This window comes from Polypterus senegalus, chromosome 5 (assembly GCF_016835505.1).
Source record: "Polypterus senegalus isolate Bchr_013 chromosome 5, ASM1683550v1, whole genome shotgun sequence".
In the NCBI taxonomy this organism is placed as follows: Eukaryota; Metazoa; Chordata; class Cladistia; order Polypteriformes; family Polypteridae; genus Polypterus; species Polypterus senegalus.
The window spans coordinates 199,603,202-199,619,862 of record NC_053158.1 but is presented as its reverse complement, the minus strand read 5'-3'; the positions used below and the strand labels follow the sequence as shown (position 1 = coordinate 199,619,862).

At 38.3% G+C, this 16,661-nt stretch overlaps 1 protein-coding gene across 2 annotated transcripts in view; it reads right to left on the bottom strand.

Moving 5' to 3' along the window:
• Nucleotides 1–12,655, bottom strand: part of phka1a (phosphorylase kinase, alpha 1a (muscle)) — a 77,588-nt gene extending 64,933 nt beyond the window's left edge. For both annotated transcript variants that reach the window (XM_039753963.1, XM_039753964.1), the window contains exons 1-3: nucleotides 11,989–12,655; nucleotides 387–545; nucleotides 34–81 (exon numbers count right to left, since the gene is read on the bottom strand). In XM_039753963.1, coding sequence (XP_039609897.1) covers nucleotides 34–81; nucleotides 387–545; nucleotides 11,989–12,066 — 285 coding nt within the window. In that variant the 5' untranslated portion in view covers nucleotides 12,067–12,655. The remainder of the gene's footprint in view (nucleotides 1–33; nucleotides 82–386; nucleotides 546–11,988) is intronic.
• Nucleotides 12,656–16,661: the final 4,006 nt, after the last annotated feature.

Sequence of the window (16,661 nt, the reverse complement as noted above, 5' to 3'; positions counted from 1 at the left end):
AAGGGAAACCAGAAATTCAGTTAAATGTCATACCTGCCTCATCATGCATTGTAGAAGTCCTCGCATCAATTTCACAACACTCTGTAAAATTAGACACACCAGTTATAGAAAACTGAGAACATCACAGTCAGCAGTTATACTAAGTCATGACCTTTCAGTTAACCTCAGTCTGTAACACTACACCAAACTCATTCTGCTCCATGTTTTTTTCTCTTTGACACTTGGTACTTAAGCTTTACTTTAGCATAAATGTTACTTAATACTTAAGCAAGCTATCAATAATAAGCACACAGTTTAAAATTTTGTAACAGATGCAAATGAATATATGTAATAAATGCCCCTTGATCCCCCCAAGAGTTCCAACCATGTAAAAAAGGTATACTGACCTGTTCAAGCTCATAAGCTTTAGCTTTATCTTCATCTCGGTCTGCATTTTTACGGTATGCCAGTCCCAGTGCCCATACAGCCAGGATGCTGTAAACATTATCTCTAACCCAAGCATCTCTTTGTTGTTCACTAGCAGGTAACAGTCCTGTCACAGGATCCTAAAAAAATATAAATAATAATCAACTTTATTTATTGTATAGAGAAGACATCTGCACAGAATTTGGTTTTGTGAAGCTCATACAAATCATTAAACTATACTATATACACACTAATAATTATTACGTATTCATTAGATTAGTGTGAAAAACTCTAAGGACACCATGTTAAGGGTGTTTTGAGTTAGTTAGTCCTAGGCTTGATAGACCAAAGTGTTTTACAAGACTGAGGGGGACTGAAGTGCTTCGGACTTGAGAAAAATTATGTGGATTAACAGTGGATTATGCTTCAGAATTAATGATTGCTGCTACTTACTCATCTACACCAAAATTAGTTTGTTGCATTAGTAAGTAAAAAAAAAAAAAAAAAGCTAAATGAAAATGTATTTAAATTTAATTGAAAATTAATGCATATCTGCGGATTTGCTGCAAGTTGAAACTGCAGTAACATGATACACACCTATAAATATAGGGTGCTCCAGATGTAATTATACAATTTTCATTATGCTATAACTTAAGTTTATTAAATAGAAAATCACCAAAAAAATCCAGGACCATCGAGAAGTGTGCAAACTGACGACATGAAGAATCATCTTCGTGCTGAACTACAAACCTTATTCCAAAAAAGTTGGGACACTATACAAATCGTGAATAAAAACTGAATGCAATGATGTGGGGTGCCAACTTCTAATATTTTATTCAGAATAGAACATAAATCACGGAACAAAAGTTTAAACTGAGAAAATGTATCATTTTAAGGGAAAAATATGTTGATTCAGAATTTCATGGTGTCAAAAAATCCCAAAAAAGCTGGGACAAGGCCATTTTCACCACTGTGTGGCATCTCCCCTTCTTACAACACTCAACAGACGTCTGGGGACCAAGGAGACCAGTTTCTCAAGTTTAGAAATAGGAATGCTCTCCCATTCTTGTCTAATACAGGCCTCTAACTGTTCAATCATCTTGGGCCTTCTTTGTCGCACCTTCCTCTTTATGATGCGCCAAATGTTCTCTATAGGTGAAAGATCTGGACTGCAGACTGGCCATTTTAGTACCCGGATCCTTCTCCTACGCAGCCATGATGTTGCGATTGATGCAGAATGTGGTCTGGCATTATCTTGTTGAAAAATGCAGGGTCTTCCCTGAAAGAGATGACGTCTGGATGGGAGCATATGTTGTTCTAGAACCTGAATATATTTTTCTGCATTGATGGTGCCTTTCCAGACATGCAAGCTGCCCATGCCACACGCACTCATGCAACCCCATACCATCAGAGATGCAGGCTTCTGAACTGAGCGTTAACAACAACTTGGGTTGTCCTTGTCCTCTTTGGTCCGGATGACATGGCGTCCAAGATTTCCAAAAAGAACTTCGAATCGTGACTCGTCTGACCATAGAACAGTCTTCCATTTTGCCACACTCCATTTTAAATGATCCCTGGCCCAGTGACAATGCCTGAGCTTGTGGATCTTGCTTAGAAATGGCTTCTTCTTTGCACTGTAGAGTTTCAGCTGGCAACGGCGGATGGCACGGTAGATTGTCTTCACTGACAATGGTTTCTGGAAGTATTCCTGAGCCTATTCTGTGATTTCCTTTACAGTAGCATTCCCGTTTGTGGTGCAGTGTCGTTTAAGGTCCCGGAGATCACGGGCATCCAGTATGGTTTTACGGCCTTGACCCTTACGCACAGAGATTGTTCCAGATTCTCTGAATTTTCGGATGATGTTATGCACAGTTGATGATGATAGATGCAAAGTCCTTGCAATTTTTCGCTGGGTAACACCTTTCTGATATTGCTCCACTATCTTTCTGCGCAAAATTGTGGGAATTGGTGATCCTCTACCCATCTTGGCTTCTGAGAGACACTGCCACTCCGAGAAGCTCTTTTTATACCCAATCATGTTGCCAATTGACCTAGTGTTAATTGGTCTTCCAGCTCTTCGTTATGCTCAAATTTACTTTTTCCAGCCTCTTATTGCTATTTGTCCCAACTTTTTTGGGATTTGTTGACACCGTGAAATTTTGAATCAACATATTTTTCCTTTAAAATGATACATTTACTCGAATTAAACGTCATCTACGTTCTATTACAAATAAAATATTGACATTTGCCATCTCCACATCATTGCATTCAGTTTTTATTCACAATTTGTTTAGTGTCCCAACTTTTTTGGAATCCGGTTTGTAGAATCATCACCACATAAATCAAAGTCATCCAGACGATCCAGATCTGCATAATTAGATCTGGACCACCCTGTACAAATAGGCTTACATACAATTACATGACTGAACATTTATAGGTCTGCAGGAGATCTACATCAAACTGCTACAGGGTTGTTTCCTGCAACATTAGAGAAAAATTGTAAATCTGTTTACTCCTGGTATGAATCATATTTCCAAAATGGATGTGTAAAATGTTTAACAATTGTCACAGTAAACAAAAACAACAGATAAAAATGAAAATTTTAAAAGGAAGGTACAACTTTGAACACTTCTCTGGATAATTCTAGACTCTTCAAATCTAACAGATACAAGTAAACAGCTTAGGCAGCAACTTTATACGTCAAGAACAGTATAGGTATTGCCAAGGTTATACATTCACCTTTACATTTTCTATTTACTATACACTCGATTTCCATTATCCACGAGGATTATGTTCCTCAAAAACCCCACAGAAACAAAAATGACAGGTACAGAAGAGCTGATCCTATGGGGAAAAAGGGGGTTAGATTCCAGCTGACCCTATTCACTACACACTTGTGCTGCACTCTTAACATAAACACAAGTTTGTGTAGTGAAAATCAACAAAGCTCATCGTAATGTGTTCTTGTGCTTATGAGCACTTGGCAAAAGCACTTCATTTTTGTTTTTTGTTCTTTATTCTGCTTTATACATTTTCTTTTATTAGGAATTTGTTTGTTTTCATATACCCTTGGGGTCAGCCATTGTACAGCGCCCTTGGAGTAACTGCAGGCTAGGGGCCTTGTTCAAGGGCCCAGCAGAGTTGCATCCCCTCTGGTAGTAATGGGGATTCAAACCTGCAACCTTTCGGATACCTTTCGCAGATCCTTAGCCTTAGAGACACCACTCCACCACTTCATTAGCACTATGCTTAACTGCCATTGTTTAAATTTAAGAAACCTATCTGAAAAAAAAACGTGAAATACAGAGAAAATGTGGAATATAGTAAGAACATGGAGGCTTGTTAACATAACAGAAGCCTCAATAACAAGATCATAGTGTCACTGCTACAAGGTAAGCTTCTGAGATATTTTTGTCTTTTTTTTATTGTGCATGGCCACAAGCAGACATAAGTAGGCGGTGGGTGTGATTAAATAATTACGTATTCACGTTCTTCCATGTGAACCCTGAATACAATGAGGACTGACTGAGGTCATTTATGTCGGGTAGAATGCCTCGAAGGAGCTGGGTGGTCTCGTGGCCTCGGAACCCCTGCAGATATTTTTTTTTTTTCTCCAGCCATCGAGTTTTTTTTTTTGTCCTCCCTGGCAATCGGACCTTACTTTTATTCTATGTTAATTAGTGTTCCCCAATTCTATTTTCTTATTTATTTTGTCTTTATTCTCTTTCTTCATCATGTAAAGCACTTTGAGCTACATCATGTATATGAAAATGTGCTATAGAAATAGAGTTGCAACGATTGGAGCTGTGAGGCCACTGTTTCTGGCGAATTTATGCTAGCTGTTAGTTAGTTAGGGTCAGATCAGGAGGGGAGGGAGAGCGTGAACGAGACTGAGAAAATAAAAGTGAAATAAGATAACTTTTATAAGTAACAAATTTATACCCGATCTGTTAATTTTCAAATAATATTGCATTAGTGTGATGATGTTTTCTGATTGGTACTATTCAGGTCATACAATGATTTCTTCAATATGTCACATATTTGTCTCTTTCCTTTTTTCCCCTGCGCACTGACACCAGAAGGCGTGAGCTTATTCAGTGCTAGCAGCAGCACACAGGTGGCCAGTTGCTTGTGCTATAACAAGTTGACCTGGCGGCGATCAAAGCACATGTACTGTGCAAGGCATGTACGGGGTCCACTGAGAAAAGAACAGCATTCATGGCTCACCTTGCAGGGGAACATTATTCCATCTGTATGTCCTGGAGTCCTGTGCAGACTGGGCAAGATTGAGGAGGAAAAAAAAAAAAAATGCGGTCACTGATTACAACCGCAAGAAGGTACGCGAATGAATATGAATAATGTTGCATCCGTACCACAATGTTTACTGAAATGGACTATAAGATCATAAAATGAATAATTCCAAATATCATATATACCTATGTCTCTATTTTTTTGTCAGTGCGGCTTTGACATCACGGGCCATAAGGCGCATACTAATTCAGTGTAAGCGGGAACACTCAATAAAATTGAATAAAAAAAAATTAAGTGACAATGACATAAGAATAAGGCAGATTCATCAGCGTTTGTGTGTCAGCTTTAATCCATCCACATCAGAGAATTTCCAGTTCGACTGTCTCAGAACACCACTCACATCTACAATTATTCCCAGTTTCAGATAAAAAGTAACAGCGTCAGATCCTTGGGGGCCGGTAGTATGTATTGTGATCTTGACTAAGAGAATAAAAGTGAGAAGAAAAAAAGTTTTACAAGTACTATACATTTACAGTGGCCGTTACAGAGGCAAATCAAATGTATGTGTTTATTGTATAATATTAACAATAAGAGCAACTCACTACTCAAAAGTCAGCAATTCCTACTGCTGTGCCACGGAAGCTATTGTATCGTCCTTGAACCTTTTGTGAAAGTGTTTATTTGATCTTTGTACTTCAGGCTTTACACATTATACAGTTTTAATCTACATTTTGTCATTTATTACTAAGATATGAAAAATGTTTCAGTTTTAACTATGTATTTTTTGGTTAAGTTAAATGCACTTTTTTTGTTTAAAGACTCACTTAATTATGCTAAGAGATGGATAGGATTAGAAATGAGTGCATTAGAGGGTCAGCTCAAATTGGACGGTTGGGAGACAAAGTCAGAGAGGTGAGATTGTATTGGTTTGGACATGTGCAGAGGAGAAATGCTGGGTACAGTATATTGGTAGAAGGATGCGAAGGATAGAGCTGCCATGGAAGAGGAAAAGAGGAAGGCCTAAGCGAAGGTTTATGGATGTGGTGAGAGAGGACGTGCAGGTGATGGGGGTGACAGAACAAGATGCAGAGGACAGAAAGATCTGGAAAATGATGATCCACTGTGGCGACCCCTAACAGGAGCAGCCGAAAGAAGAAGTAGTTGGAACAAAACCTGCAGCCACAGTGGGTCCCCAGGGTAGAGCTTGGGAACCAGTGTTCTACACTGTAGTGAGATAGGCCCATAACACCACTTCAAGAGAGACTCACCGAATCAACACGCTAATTAAAAAAGACAGACTCAGTTATGGGATGCCCTTTGGAACTGCTGGAGATAGAAGTGGAAGATGGCATGAAGACAAGACTGACTGCCAATATGAACAAGCAGAATGGTGTCAAGAAGTGCTACGAAGACTCCTTCATACATATGGCAATACAACTTTATAACACCCCACAGTAATTGTGACTGCTCTTTTTATCTTTAGTCAAGTCAGCCTTTTTTTTTCCTTTTTAGTAATTCTAGCATGTATTTGTGGGGCATTGTTGTTATCTTATACAGGGTGGGGCATAAAAATGTCCCACAATTCGAGGGACAACTGTGCAGGCTATAGTGGGGGCAGAGAGGTGGGGTAGGTCTCATTCGGTAGGTTAGGCTCTACAGTTTTCAGTACCCATCATGAGCTGGACTGGTGGTTTCAAAAGGACGGGGCCACAGATCACACAACACAATGTTCACTCGGAGTGTAGAGGGAAATGTTCCCTAGGAATTTGATCTCTTTAAGGGGAGACATGGGGTGGCCAGCATGGTTACCAGATTTAAGCCCATGTGACTTTTTCCTTTGGGGATACCTAAAGGAAAATGCTTTCACACATCATCCTCGATCTCTTGAGGATTTCAAGGAAAGGATCAGACAGGAAATCACCGCCATTCCGCCTGAGATGACCCAGAGAGTGATGGAGAACTTGCCGGGAACGTCTTCAGCAATGTATTTGTCTGATATGATTTTTAAAACCCATTTAAACAAAACTGTTTATCTAATTTTCAGAAATATATACAATTTCATTTTTAAAGAGCTTTGTTCATTTTTTATAGCCCTTCAAAATGTGGGAGATCTTTATGTCCCACTCCGTATATAAAAGTCTATGCGTGTAGTGTGTGTGTCTGTCAGACTGTCTAGCCCAGAAGTGCAAGGCTATAGCATGAAGCTCAAAGAGATGGCAATGTTGCACCAAGTTAACAAGTAGGAAGAAGAAAGAAGTTAGAGGCGACATCATGAAGCTGAAAGAAAGACTCCATTGCCCAAGTGAAACTGCCGAGGAAAGACAAACAAAAGAGAAACTCACTTAGCTGTTGATAGACAAAGGGGCGAGCACATCCACAAAATGAAACAGCCAACTCTGTATTTCAATTTTTTTTCTGGCGGTTTCAGTAGTTTCTAGGAGCCCGCGCTTTTTACAGCATGGGCTTACACAGCTAGTTTGTTATATTTTTTTGAGTTTCTAAGAAATGCTACATTTCTCCTTTGGTAAAAAACAAAGTACAATCTGTCTGTTCACCTATAAATTTTTAACTTAGAAGCAGAAGACAATCAGTTCTCAGTTTAGAAAGTGAACCAATTCAGTGAAAAGTTCAAGTTAACAGTGTACATGTTACCACTGTATATGCTGTACCTTGCTATCAGCTCAGAAATGAAGATTCCACTACTAAACATGTTTTAAGGAAATTCTGTTCTGGAAATATATGGTGGCCACAGGTTTTTACTATAAGCATTCAATCAATTAATTTGTACAAAGGGTGATGAGAAAGTTTTCAGACTGCTCTACCTAAAAACAAAACACACCAAGAAAATTACACAAGTTATTTTTCAGCATTATTCTCACCAATACAAATACACCCTTTACAATGTTCATGAGGCTTTTCTGTGCCATTCACCACTTTCATTTTGCTTATGCATCCACTTTTTTATAGCACAATTTGAGTACTTCTGGATTAAGCTGTGGTCTGTGAAACTGCACAGGTAAACAGACCCTCTGCTTAATGTTTTCACTTATTTTTCTTTACATTTTAATCTTTAGTCCAGTACATCTCGCAGTGAACTTTGCACTGTTGATATCATCCAAAGTATATCAGTTAATGAATCAGTTAATGGACTGGACCCATGACCAATGAATGGAGGGTTGGGGTTAAGCCTAAGCCTAAAATTTAAATATTGGTCACATTTGAGTGTGCTTTGTTCATGTTTACGAGAGTTCTTCCCAGAAGTGATTTATTTAGCAATATTTTAGTAAAATACATGCATTTGGAACGTTATGAGCACATGACTGGATGGCTTAATATATGACACGAATAACGTGAAATTTTTATATTGTTTGCTGTTGCTCCAACGTTGATAAACAAAGATGCCTATTCTATCAGAAACTTTGTTCTCTGTTCTTCAAGAAAACACAAGGTTAAAAATTTTTTTAGCCATCACTACAGGCTACATAAGGAAAGTAACATGAAAAAAAAACATGCATTTTTGTTTGGGATGTTCCTTTATGTACAGTATCCTAAGTCAGAACAAGTACAGAATTTGGTGACACAATATGTCAAATGTTATCGAATTCAAATTTTTAGATAACCTTTCACTGACTGACTTAAAATCTCTTTGATACTACTTTGCAAAGTCTTCAAGATGCAATAAATACTAACGATCCCGACATGATGTGTTACCCATCATCTGTATGGTTAAGATCTGTCTGACCACGTTTCTCATCTTATACACCCAGCCAGCAAGTTATTTGGAACACCTGTATACCTGCTTATGCATGTAGTTATCTAATCAGACAGTCATATGGCAGAGAAGCACAAGGCATAAAATCCTGCAGATAAAGGTCAGGAGTTTCAGTTAATGCTCACATTAAACACCAGAATAGGGAAAAAGGTGACTTCTGTCATTTTGACTGTGGCAGTGATTGTTGGTGCCAGGCAGATTGGGTCGAGTCCCTCTCTAACTACTGATCTCCTGGGATTTTCATATAAAACTGTCTCTAGAGTTACTAAGAATGGCATGGTGGTGGTTATTGGGAGCACACACTGATTTAGTGCATTGCCACATCCGCCACACAACAAACCACCTCAGGATTCAAATTAAGACCCAAGTGTAACCATTCAACAGGTGATACGACAGCACCACACTACTTCGGATGGAGTGGAACAGTCCGAGATTATTTTACGTAGTTGGAGTGCCAATCCTGCCACCAAACCCCAAATTTTCCCTTGCAAGTTGAACGACCTACTTGCAGGACTAGATGCCGGTTAATGTCATACCCAGGACAGAGCAACTGCAGATTAAGGGCCTTGCTTAAGGGCCCAATGGAGTAGAATCAATTTTGCCATTTATGTGTGAAAAATAATAAACATCTAGCAAGCAGCCGCTCTGCAGAGCAGAAATGCTTTGGTGATGAGGGAGGTCAGAGGAGAATGGCCAGACTGGAATGAGTTGACAGAAAGGCTACAGTAACTCTGAAAATTTACAGCACAACGATGCCTATGACAGTACAAGGCCACATTGGATTCCACTCCTGTCAGCCAAAAACAGAATACTAAAAAATTCTCAATCACGATCCCTCCCAGTCACTAGTGGTGCTCCCTAGGGATTGGTGCTTTGCCCCTTTACTGTTTTTAATATCTCTACTCCCTTTAGGTGGCAATCTTAAGAAATTTGGAAATGATTTTCATTGTTATGCAAACGTTACTCAGCTTTATATACTTACAAAGTGCAATTCTGTCCTTCCTCCTTCCTACCTCAATGACTGTCTTATTTGAGGTAAAATCTTGGTTTTCTTCTAATTTCCTCCAGCTCAATAGCCATAAGACAGAGGTTCTCCTCATTGGCTCCAAGTCTGCTGTATCAAAATCTAATAATTTCACACTTAATATTGATGGTACCTCAATCTATCCCTCGCCTCAGGTTAAGAGTTTGGGTGTTATCTTTGATAGTACTCTGTCTTTTGAATCCCATATCAATAATGTTACACGGTCAACTTTTTTTATAATCTCCATAGCATTGCAAGCTTGCAACCCTACCTCACAATAAACAGCACCGCCGTCCTTACCCATGCATTGACCACTTCCCGCATTGATTATTACAATTCTGTTCTCTTTGGTCTCCCACATAAACACCAGCTTGCTCAGAATTCAGCTGCCCGTATACTGTAACTCAGACCTCTTCTGTGCAAAACATTACCCCATCCAATAAACAGCTTAATTGGCTTCCTGTAAAATTTTGCACTGATTTAAAAATTCTTCTACTTACCTTCAAAGCACTTCATATCCTTGCTCCATTATATATGTTATACATTTAACCACACTCTTAGGTCCTCTAATTTTGGTCTTCTCATCAGCCACCCCCACCACACCGGATCACCATAGGTTCCAGGTCATTTAGGCATAGTGCTCCTCGTCTCTGGAACTCACTACCTCAAAACATTCAGGACACAGATTCCCTACCTATTTTCAAATCTCGTCTTAAGACATATCTATTTAGATTAGCTTTCACTACATGGCCTTAGGCTGTATTCTTATTGCTGTATTTTCAGTTCCATAGGTGTATGTATATGGATATGTGTGGATTCATGTGTTTGTTTTATGATTTTATTACCTGTACAGTGCCCTTTGGTGTTTAGAAAGGCGCCTTGAAATAAAATGTATTATTATTATTATTACTAAGATTGCTGTGCACACAGGCTCACTGGACAGTTAACTGGAAAAATATTACCTGGACTAATGACTTTCAAGTTGTACTGAGGCACAGAGATGGTAGTGGCACCAGCTGCATGAATTCTTGAATCCAACCTGCCTTGAGTCCATGGTGGAGAATGTTTTCTTGGCACACTGATGCCAATCAACCTTTATTTGAATGCCACAGCCTATTTTGAGTATTGTTGCTGACCATGTACATCCCCTTCATGGCCACATCCAGCATAACATTGCATCATGTCATAAACCAAAACTTGTCTTAAACTGGTTTAATCAACATAGCAAGGAGTTCGGTATTCTTCAGTGACCTTCCCAGTCATCAGATCTGAATTCAATAGAACACTTTTGGGATGTGGCAGAAAGGGAGATTTGCAGCCTGAATGTGCAGCTGATAAACCTGCAGAAATTGTGTGGTGCAATAATGTCAACATGGACCTGAATCTCAAAGAAGTGTTTCCACCATTTTGTAGAATCCATATCATGGAGAACTGAGGAAAGAGGGTGGCCCTACCCAGTATTAATATCATGTTATAACTGAGTGACTGAGTATACTGTATATATTTGGACCTTTCAAGCAATTCTCAAATGAGCTACTAATCACTTCTGACTGGCTCAGGTGCACCTGGTGCAAATATAATCTGCATGACGTAATTCTTCTTTACCTATATCTTTTTTCTACTACCTGCTGGTACTCGGAACAGCATACAAACTTTAATGGATACTAATTCTTCATAACTGACTAGTTCTGATGACACACATATTTAACAGGAAAAAATGAAACATTTAAAAAACAACTGGGATTCACTTGAAAAATAATTAAGTACAAAGACTGACCAACACTACCAGATGATAAACAGCAGCAAGCAACATCAAATAAGCAGAAACAAAGATAGACTGTGATAAAGAACAGCAAGCAGCATCTGTGACAAGGACAAGCACCAAGTACATAAGCATATGAACTGCAATGTGCAATAAAATAATAAGGGACGTTTCATGGAATGATTATGAAACATCACAATGCCCAAGTATAAGAATAAACGAATGACACAAGTTCCAAGAGAAGATACTAAAACTACCAAACTGTTTTTAGTATAATTTTAAGGCCTTCCACTTGCGTTGTTCAAACTTCCTATTAAACAGCATACTATAAAAATGTGTACTATAGTTAACAAAAGAGGCCAAATATATATATATATATATATATATATATTATATATATAAAAATATATATATATATAAAATATATAAATATATATAAATATATATATATAAATAAATAAATATATATATATATATATATATACATATATATATAATAAAACCACTGGTAAAAGAAAGAATCTATTCACAGCATGCATGGTTACTACCAAAAATTACTGAAGTGGTTTAAATAAACGACGGATGTTTAAAGAATCGAGAACATGACAAAGATTGAGAACCCCTGAATGCAATACCTTAAAACAATAAAACTAACGAATCTATCCACGCCAACGAGTTACGGGACGCGAAAGCCCATCCCTCAAAGCAATAAACTATAAAGTAGTTTAAACATGCTCTTGAAAGCGATCTCAGCGGAGAAGGAAAATATCCCACCTGGTGACAAAGGATGGTGGTCTGTACGATCCTCGCGTAATTGTCGAGCTTCACTCCAGAGTTGCTTCTGCTCCTCATTGCAAGTTCTTGATCAGACGCCCCCTACCGTCTTACTACGCAAACAACGCTAATAAAACTTAAAGTATTGTATACATGTACAAAAAATAATAAATAAGACTGCGCTTCGTACAGTAATCCTTTTTTTCTAAAATAAGAGTAATAATATGAAGTCCCAATGTACTCTAACTATATAAGATGGCTAAACCTTTACCAATTAGCTTTTCGACTTGCAGCCTCACCAAACATCTCGTAAAGCAACGTCTTCTAGGTTCTGTCCACAACTTCACGTATAAAACGAAGTTTGAAGTGAAAACATTGGTGAAATTCAAGATTAACTATTAGATTATTGTCATGTTAAAACATATCAGGGCGTGAAAGTAATTAAGAGCGAGTACTACATGTCAATAAACGTTTATAGTGTTCCGTAAAATGCCACTACCTTCTACCCCGCGATTAAAAAAAAGAAAAGAAACAGGCTAGTATAAATAAAATACAATTCTTTGCCACTTTTGTTTGACTTAATAAACTAAACCGTGTACTCGCCAGCCACAAACCCTCCTGCCCGTAGCTTCCTCTCTTTTGCTCGATGCAGTGCGCTGGGCTGCCTGCAACCGGACTCTCACAAACAAACCATAGCAGGTCCTGGTTGAAAAATAAGAATAAAATGATACGAAAAATGAAAGATAAATAAATATGAATAGTGATGGATAATTTATCAAATATACTAATATATTGAAAGTATTCTTTAGTTATTCTAATTTAATTTTCATATACTTAACTTATATTATTTATAAAGATTCTACACAGCTTTCAGGACGTAACCCACGCCGGCGCTTTTCTGGGCCCTGAGTGAGCGCTGCACGCGCCCTGCACACTGAAGCGGGTCCTGCTCAGTATAAAGAAGAAGGTTCCGACTTGGAATGCTGTCAATTAATTCAACTGTGGCGCTCGCGTTAAACGCACCGTGGCTTTTTCCATCGATAATACAGGTGCATCTTAATAAATTAGAATATCATCGAAAAGTGAAATTATTTCAGTAATTCAATTCAAAAAGTAAAACTCGTATATTATATAGATTCAATACACAGAGTGATATATTTCTTTTCATTTTGCTGATTATGCCCTACAGGTAATGAAAACTCAGAATTCAGTATCTCAGAAATATTAGAATATATAATAATTATTATTATTATAAGCATTATATAGAATACAAGCCTACAGAAAAGTATGTCCGCGTTTGCACTCAATACTTGGTTGGGGCTCCTTTTGCATGAATGGCTACATCAATGCGGAGTGGCATGGAGGCGATCAGCCTGTGGCACTGTTGAGGTATTATGGAAGCCCAGGATGCTTTGATCGTGGCCTTCAGCTTGTCTGCATTGTTGGCTCTGGTGTCTTTCATCTCCCTTTTGATAGATTCTCTATGGGGTTTAGGTCAAGCGAGTTTAGTGGCCAATCAAGCACAGTGATACACACCATGGTCATTAAACCAGGTATTGGTACTTTTGGCATGTGGGCAGGTGCCAAGTCCTGCTGGAAAATGGAATCAACATCTCCATAAATCTTGTCAGCAGAGGGAAGCATGAAGTGCTCTAAAACTTCCCAGTAGACGGCTGCACTGACTTTGGACTTGATAAAACACAGTGGACCAACACCAGCAGATGACATGGCTCCCCAAATCATTACTGACTGTGGAAACTTCACACTGGACCTCAAACAACTTGGATTCTGTGCCTCTCCATTCTTCCTCCAGACTCTGGGACCTCCATTTCTAAATGAAATCAAAATTTACTTTCATCTGAAACGAGAACTTTGGACAACTGAGCTGTTAACACTCCAGTCCATTTTCTCCTTAGGTAAGATGCTTCGGATGTTGTCTCTAAAGCTATAGGGCTATCAGAGAGCATTTAATTGTGTAATACAACTTATATCTGCTTAGGTATTTCTAATCACAGTTAGGGTTCTTTTCCTTGTCTTCATAACATGCCAGTCCAGTTGGTGGGAATAATTCACCAGAAGTTGGTTTGCCAACTGCCATTAAACCGAAGAAGAAGAAGCAAGATTATCAAGATATGTTTCTCATGACACTCACTCACTTCACCCTGTAGACATATTTCTTTGGATGTATTTCCATTTTCTAAAGGTAGGTTACTGATAAGCTTAAGAAATGTGTTAATTGTTGATAAAGTTAGGAAACTTATTCATTTACAGTTCCTCATTTTCAAGTTAGAGTGGGTTTGGGCTGTAGAGGACTACTTACATATATTTTCATTGTACTGTACTGAGTACATAAGACAATAAAGTTGAAGTTACAGGTAGTTTTTAGTGCTTTATAGAAGTTTCTTTTTAACAGTTCCTCTATCATATTTTTTTCATTGCCCATTGTACTTTATTTTTTTAAAAAGTTTTTTTTTTTTTATGGTAACCCCTCTAACCAAAGCAAAAAAACGCAATCTGCTTGCACTGACCTCAATCTATCCATATCTCTCTATTATAAAAAAAAATCTTGCAACGAGATGTGATCTTTGGAAGAGAGATCTTTTGAAGAGAGACACAGACACTTCCACGTCCCGTCTTGGACAAGTCACATCATACTTACAACCTTTGGAAGTAAGTCCCGTGATACACATGCAGAGCAGGTTAGAGATAATGGAAGTAGGAAAATTTGAAAGTCTCACAAAATTGAGAGTAAAGATCGCATTAGCTCAAACAAACAGAAAATATTACTCGGTGAAATAACGGAACAGCGAAAAGAGATTGTATAGTGTTTGAGAATGTCTGGGGTACAAGAAGGTGCTGTACAGGCTTTTAAACGATTGCAGCGCCGTGCGAAATGCAGATCACGTGACATGGCAGGAGCAGCAAGCCAGTAGCTGATCGAGCAAAGAGAAGGTTTAAAAAGCACTGTATTTGTTTCCCATTCTATCGCCATTTAAGAGGGGTTTTGGAGGGGCGGCTGCATCTCCTTGGGATGTTTTCAGCCCCCCCCTTCATTATGTCCTGTAGCACTGGCGGGGGGCAAGGGGTTGGCGGGTGAAGCCCCCTAGTCTCTCTATTATAAAAGAAAATCTTGAGACAAGACTTTTTCAAGACCCGCGAGATGAGACTTTTCCCAAGAGATTTTGTCAAGTCCCGCCCTCCTCTCAACCATTTTTCAACCACACCCACTCACCTTTCATGCTTTTGACAGACACAGTTCCTGCACTCTCAGCTCTTATAAATTTTTCCTCACTTTAAGTTCCTAATTTACGAAGACTTATTATGTCCAAATCTTTTTGAAGACTTTCATCCCGAAGGGTTATCAACAGAGGAAATGAGTACACGGGCAATCCTAGCACCAAAAAACGATGAAGTCAAACGAATTTATGCAAAAATTGTCAATTGGTTACACAGCAATGACATGTCAAATTTTAACAGGCGACAAGAAAGGTAATGTAGTACTGTACATCTTCAGGGGATAACATTAGACACCAAAGGAGATCTTGATATGCCATTCGTATTAAAATGTTTACAGTTTCCCATTAGAACAGCTTTTGCTATGACAATTAACAAATCACAGGGACAAATATTCGAAAAAGTCAGTTTATTTATTAGAGAGAAAGAAACAATATTCACTCACGGGCAGTTATACGTTGCATTGTCACGATGTAATTCCAAACACGGAATTAAAATTCAATGCGATATTGGCGAAAATTTTATTCAAAAAATAGTTTTTACTGAAGTTTTACAGTAAAAGTGTAAGTTTAAAAAGTATTTGCCAAACAGAATTAAAACATATAACGCAATGTATACCTCTAACACAACATGAAACATAATTTTCTTTCTATTTATTACATTTTACTATGTTTTACTATGATTAATGGGTCGCTGTAATGTAAAATTTTTAGTTCTATTATGCATATGTAACAATTCCCATGAAAATAACAATCTGTTTTAATTGTACATCCGCTTCCCCATACGCAAGCGGCAAAGCTGCAAAGAGGCTAGCGCATTGTGCCAGCCCAGGGGTTGGCGAGCGAATTGAGCAGCGGGCAGAGCCCCCTAGCACTGTTTATGAAATAGAACATCTGTCTCTCTGTGTGTTCTCTTTACAATTCTACACCCTTTGAACTATCTGGCCTTGTGGGCTCAGTGTTTTTTACTTTCTCTTATACGAAGGCCAGAATGCCAGAAGTCCACATGACCGTCATCATCAAGTCCTTCGATGAGAACCCTGAATGCAATGAGGACTGATTGAGTTCATTTATGTTAGGTAGAATGCCTAGAGGGAACTGGGTGGTCTTTAGTTATTCTATAACCTCTGCAGGTTTTATTTTTTCTTCAGCCGTTTGGAGTTTTTTTTTTTGTTTTTTCTCTCCTCCCTGGCCATCAGACCTTAATTTTAATCTATGTCAATTAGCGTTCTCTTATTATAATTCTTATTTTGTCTTTTTTTCTCTTTCTTCATCAACAACAACAACAACATTTATTTATATAGCACATTTTCATACAAACAGTAGCTCAAAGTGCTTTACATATTAAAGAATAGAAAAATGAAAGACACAATTATAAAACAAAATAAATCAACATTAATTAACATCAAATAAGAGTAAGGTTCAATGGCCAGGGGGGAC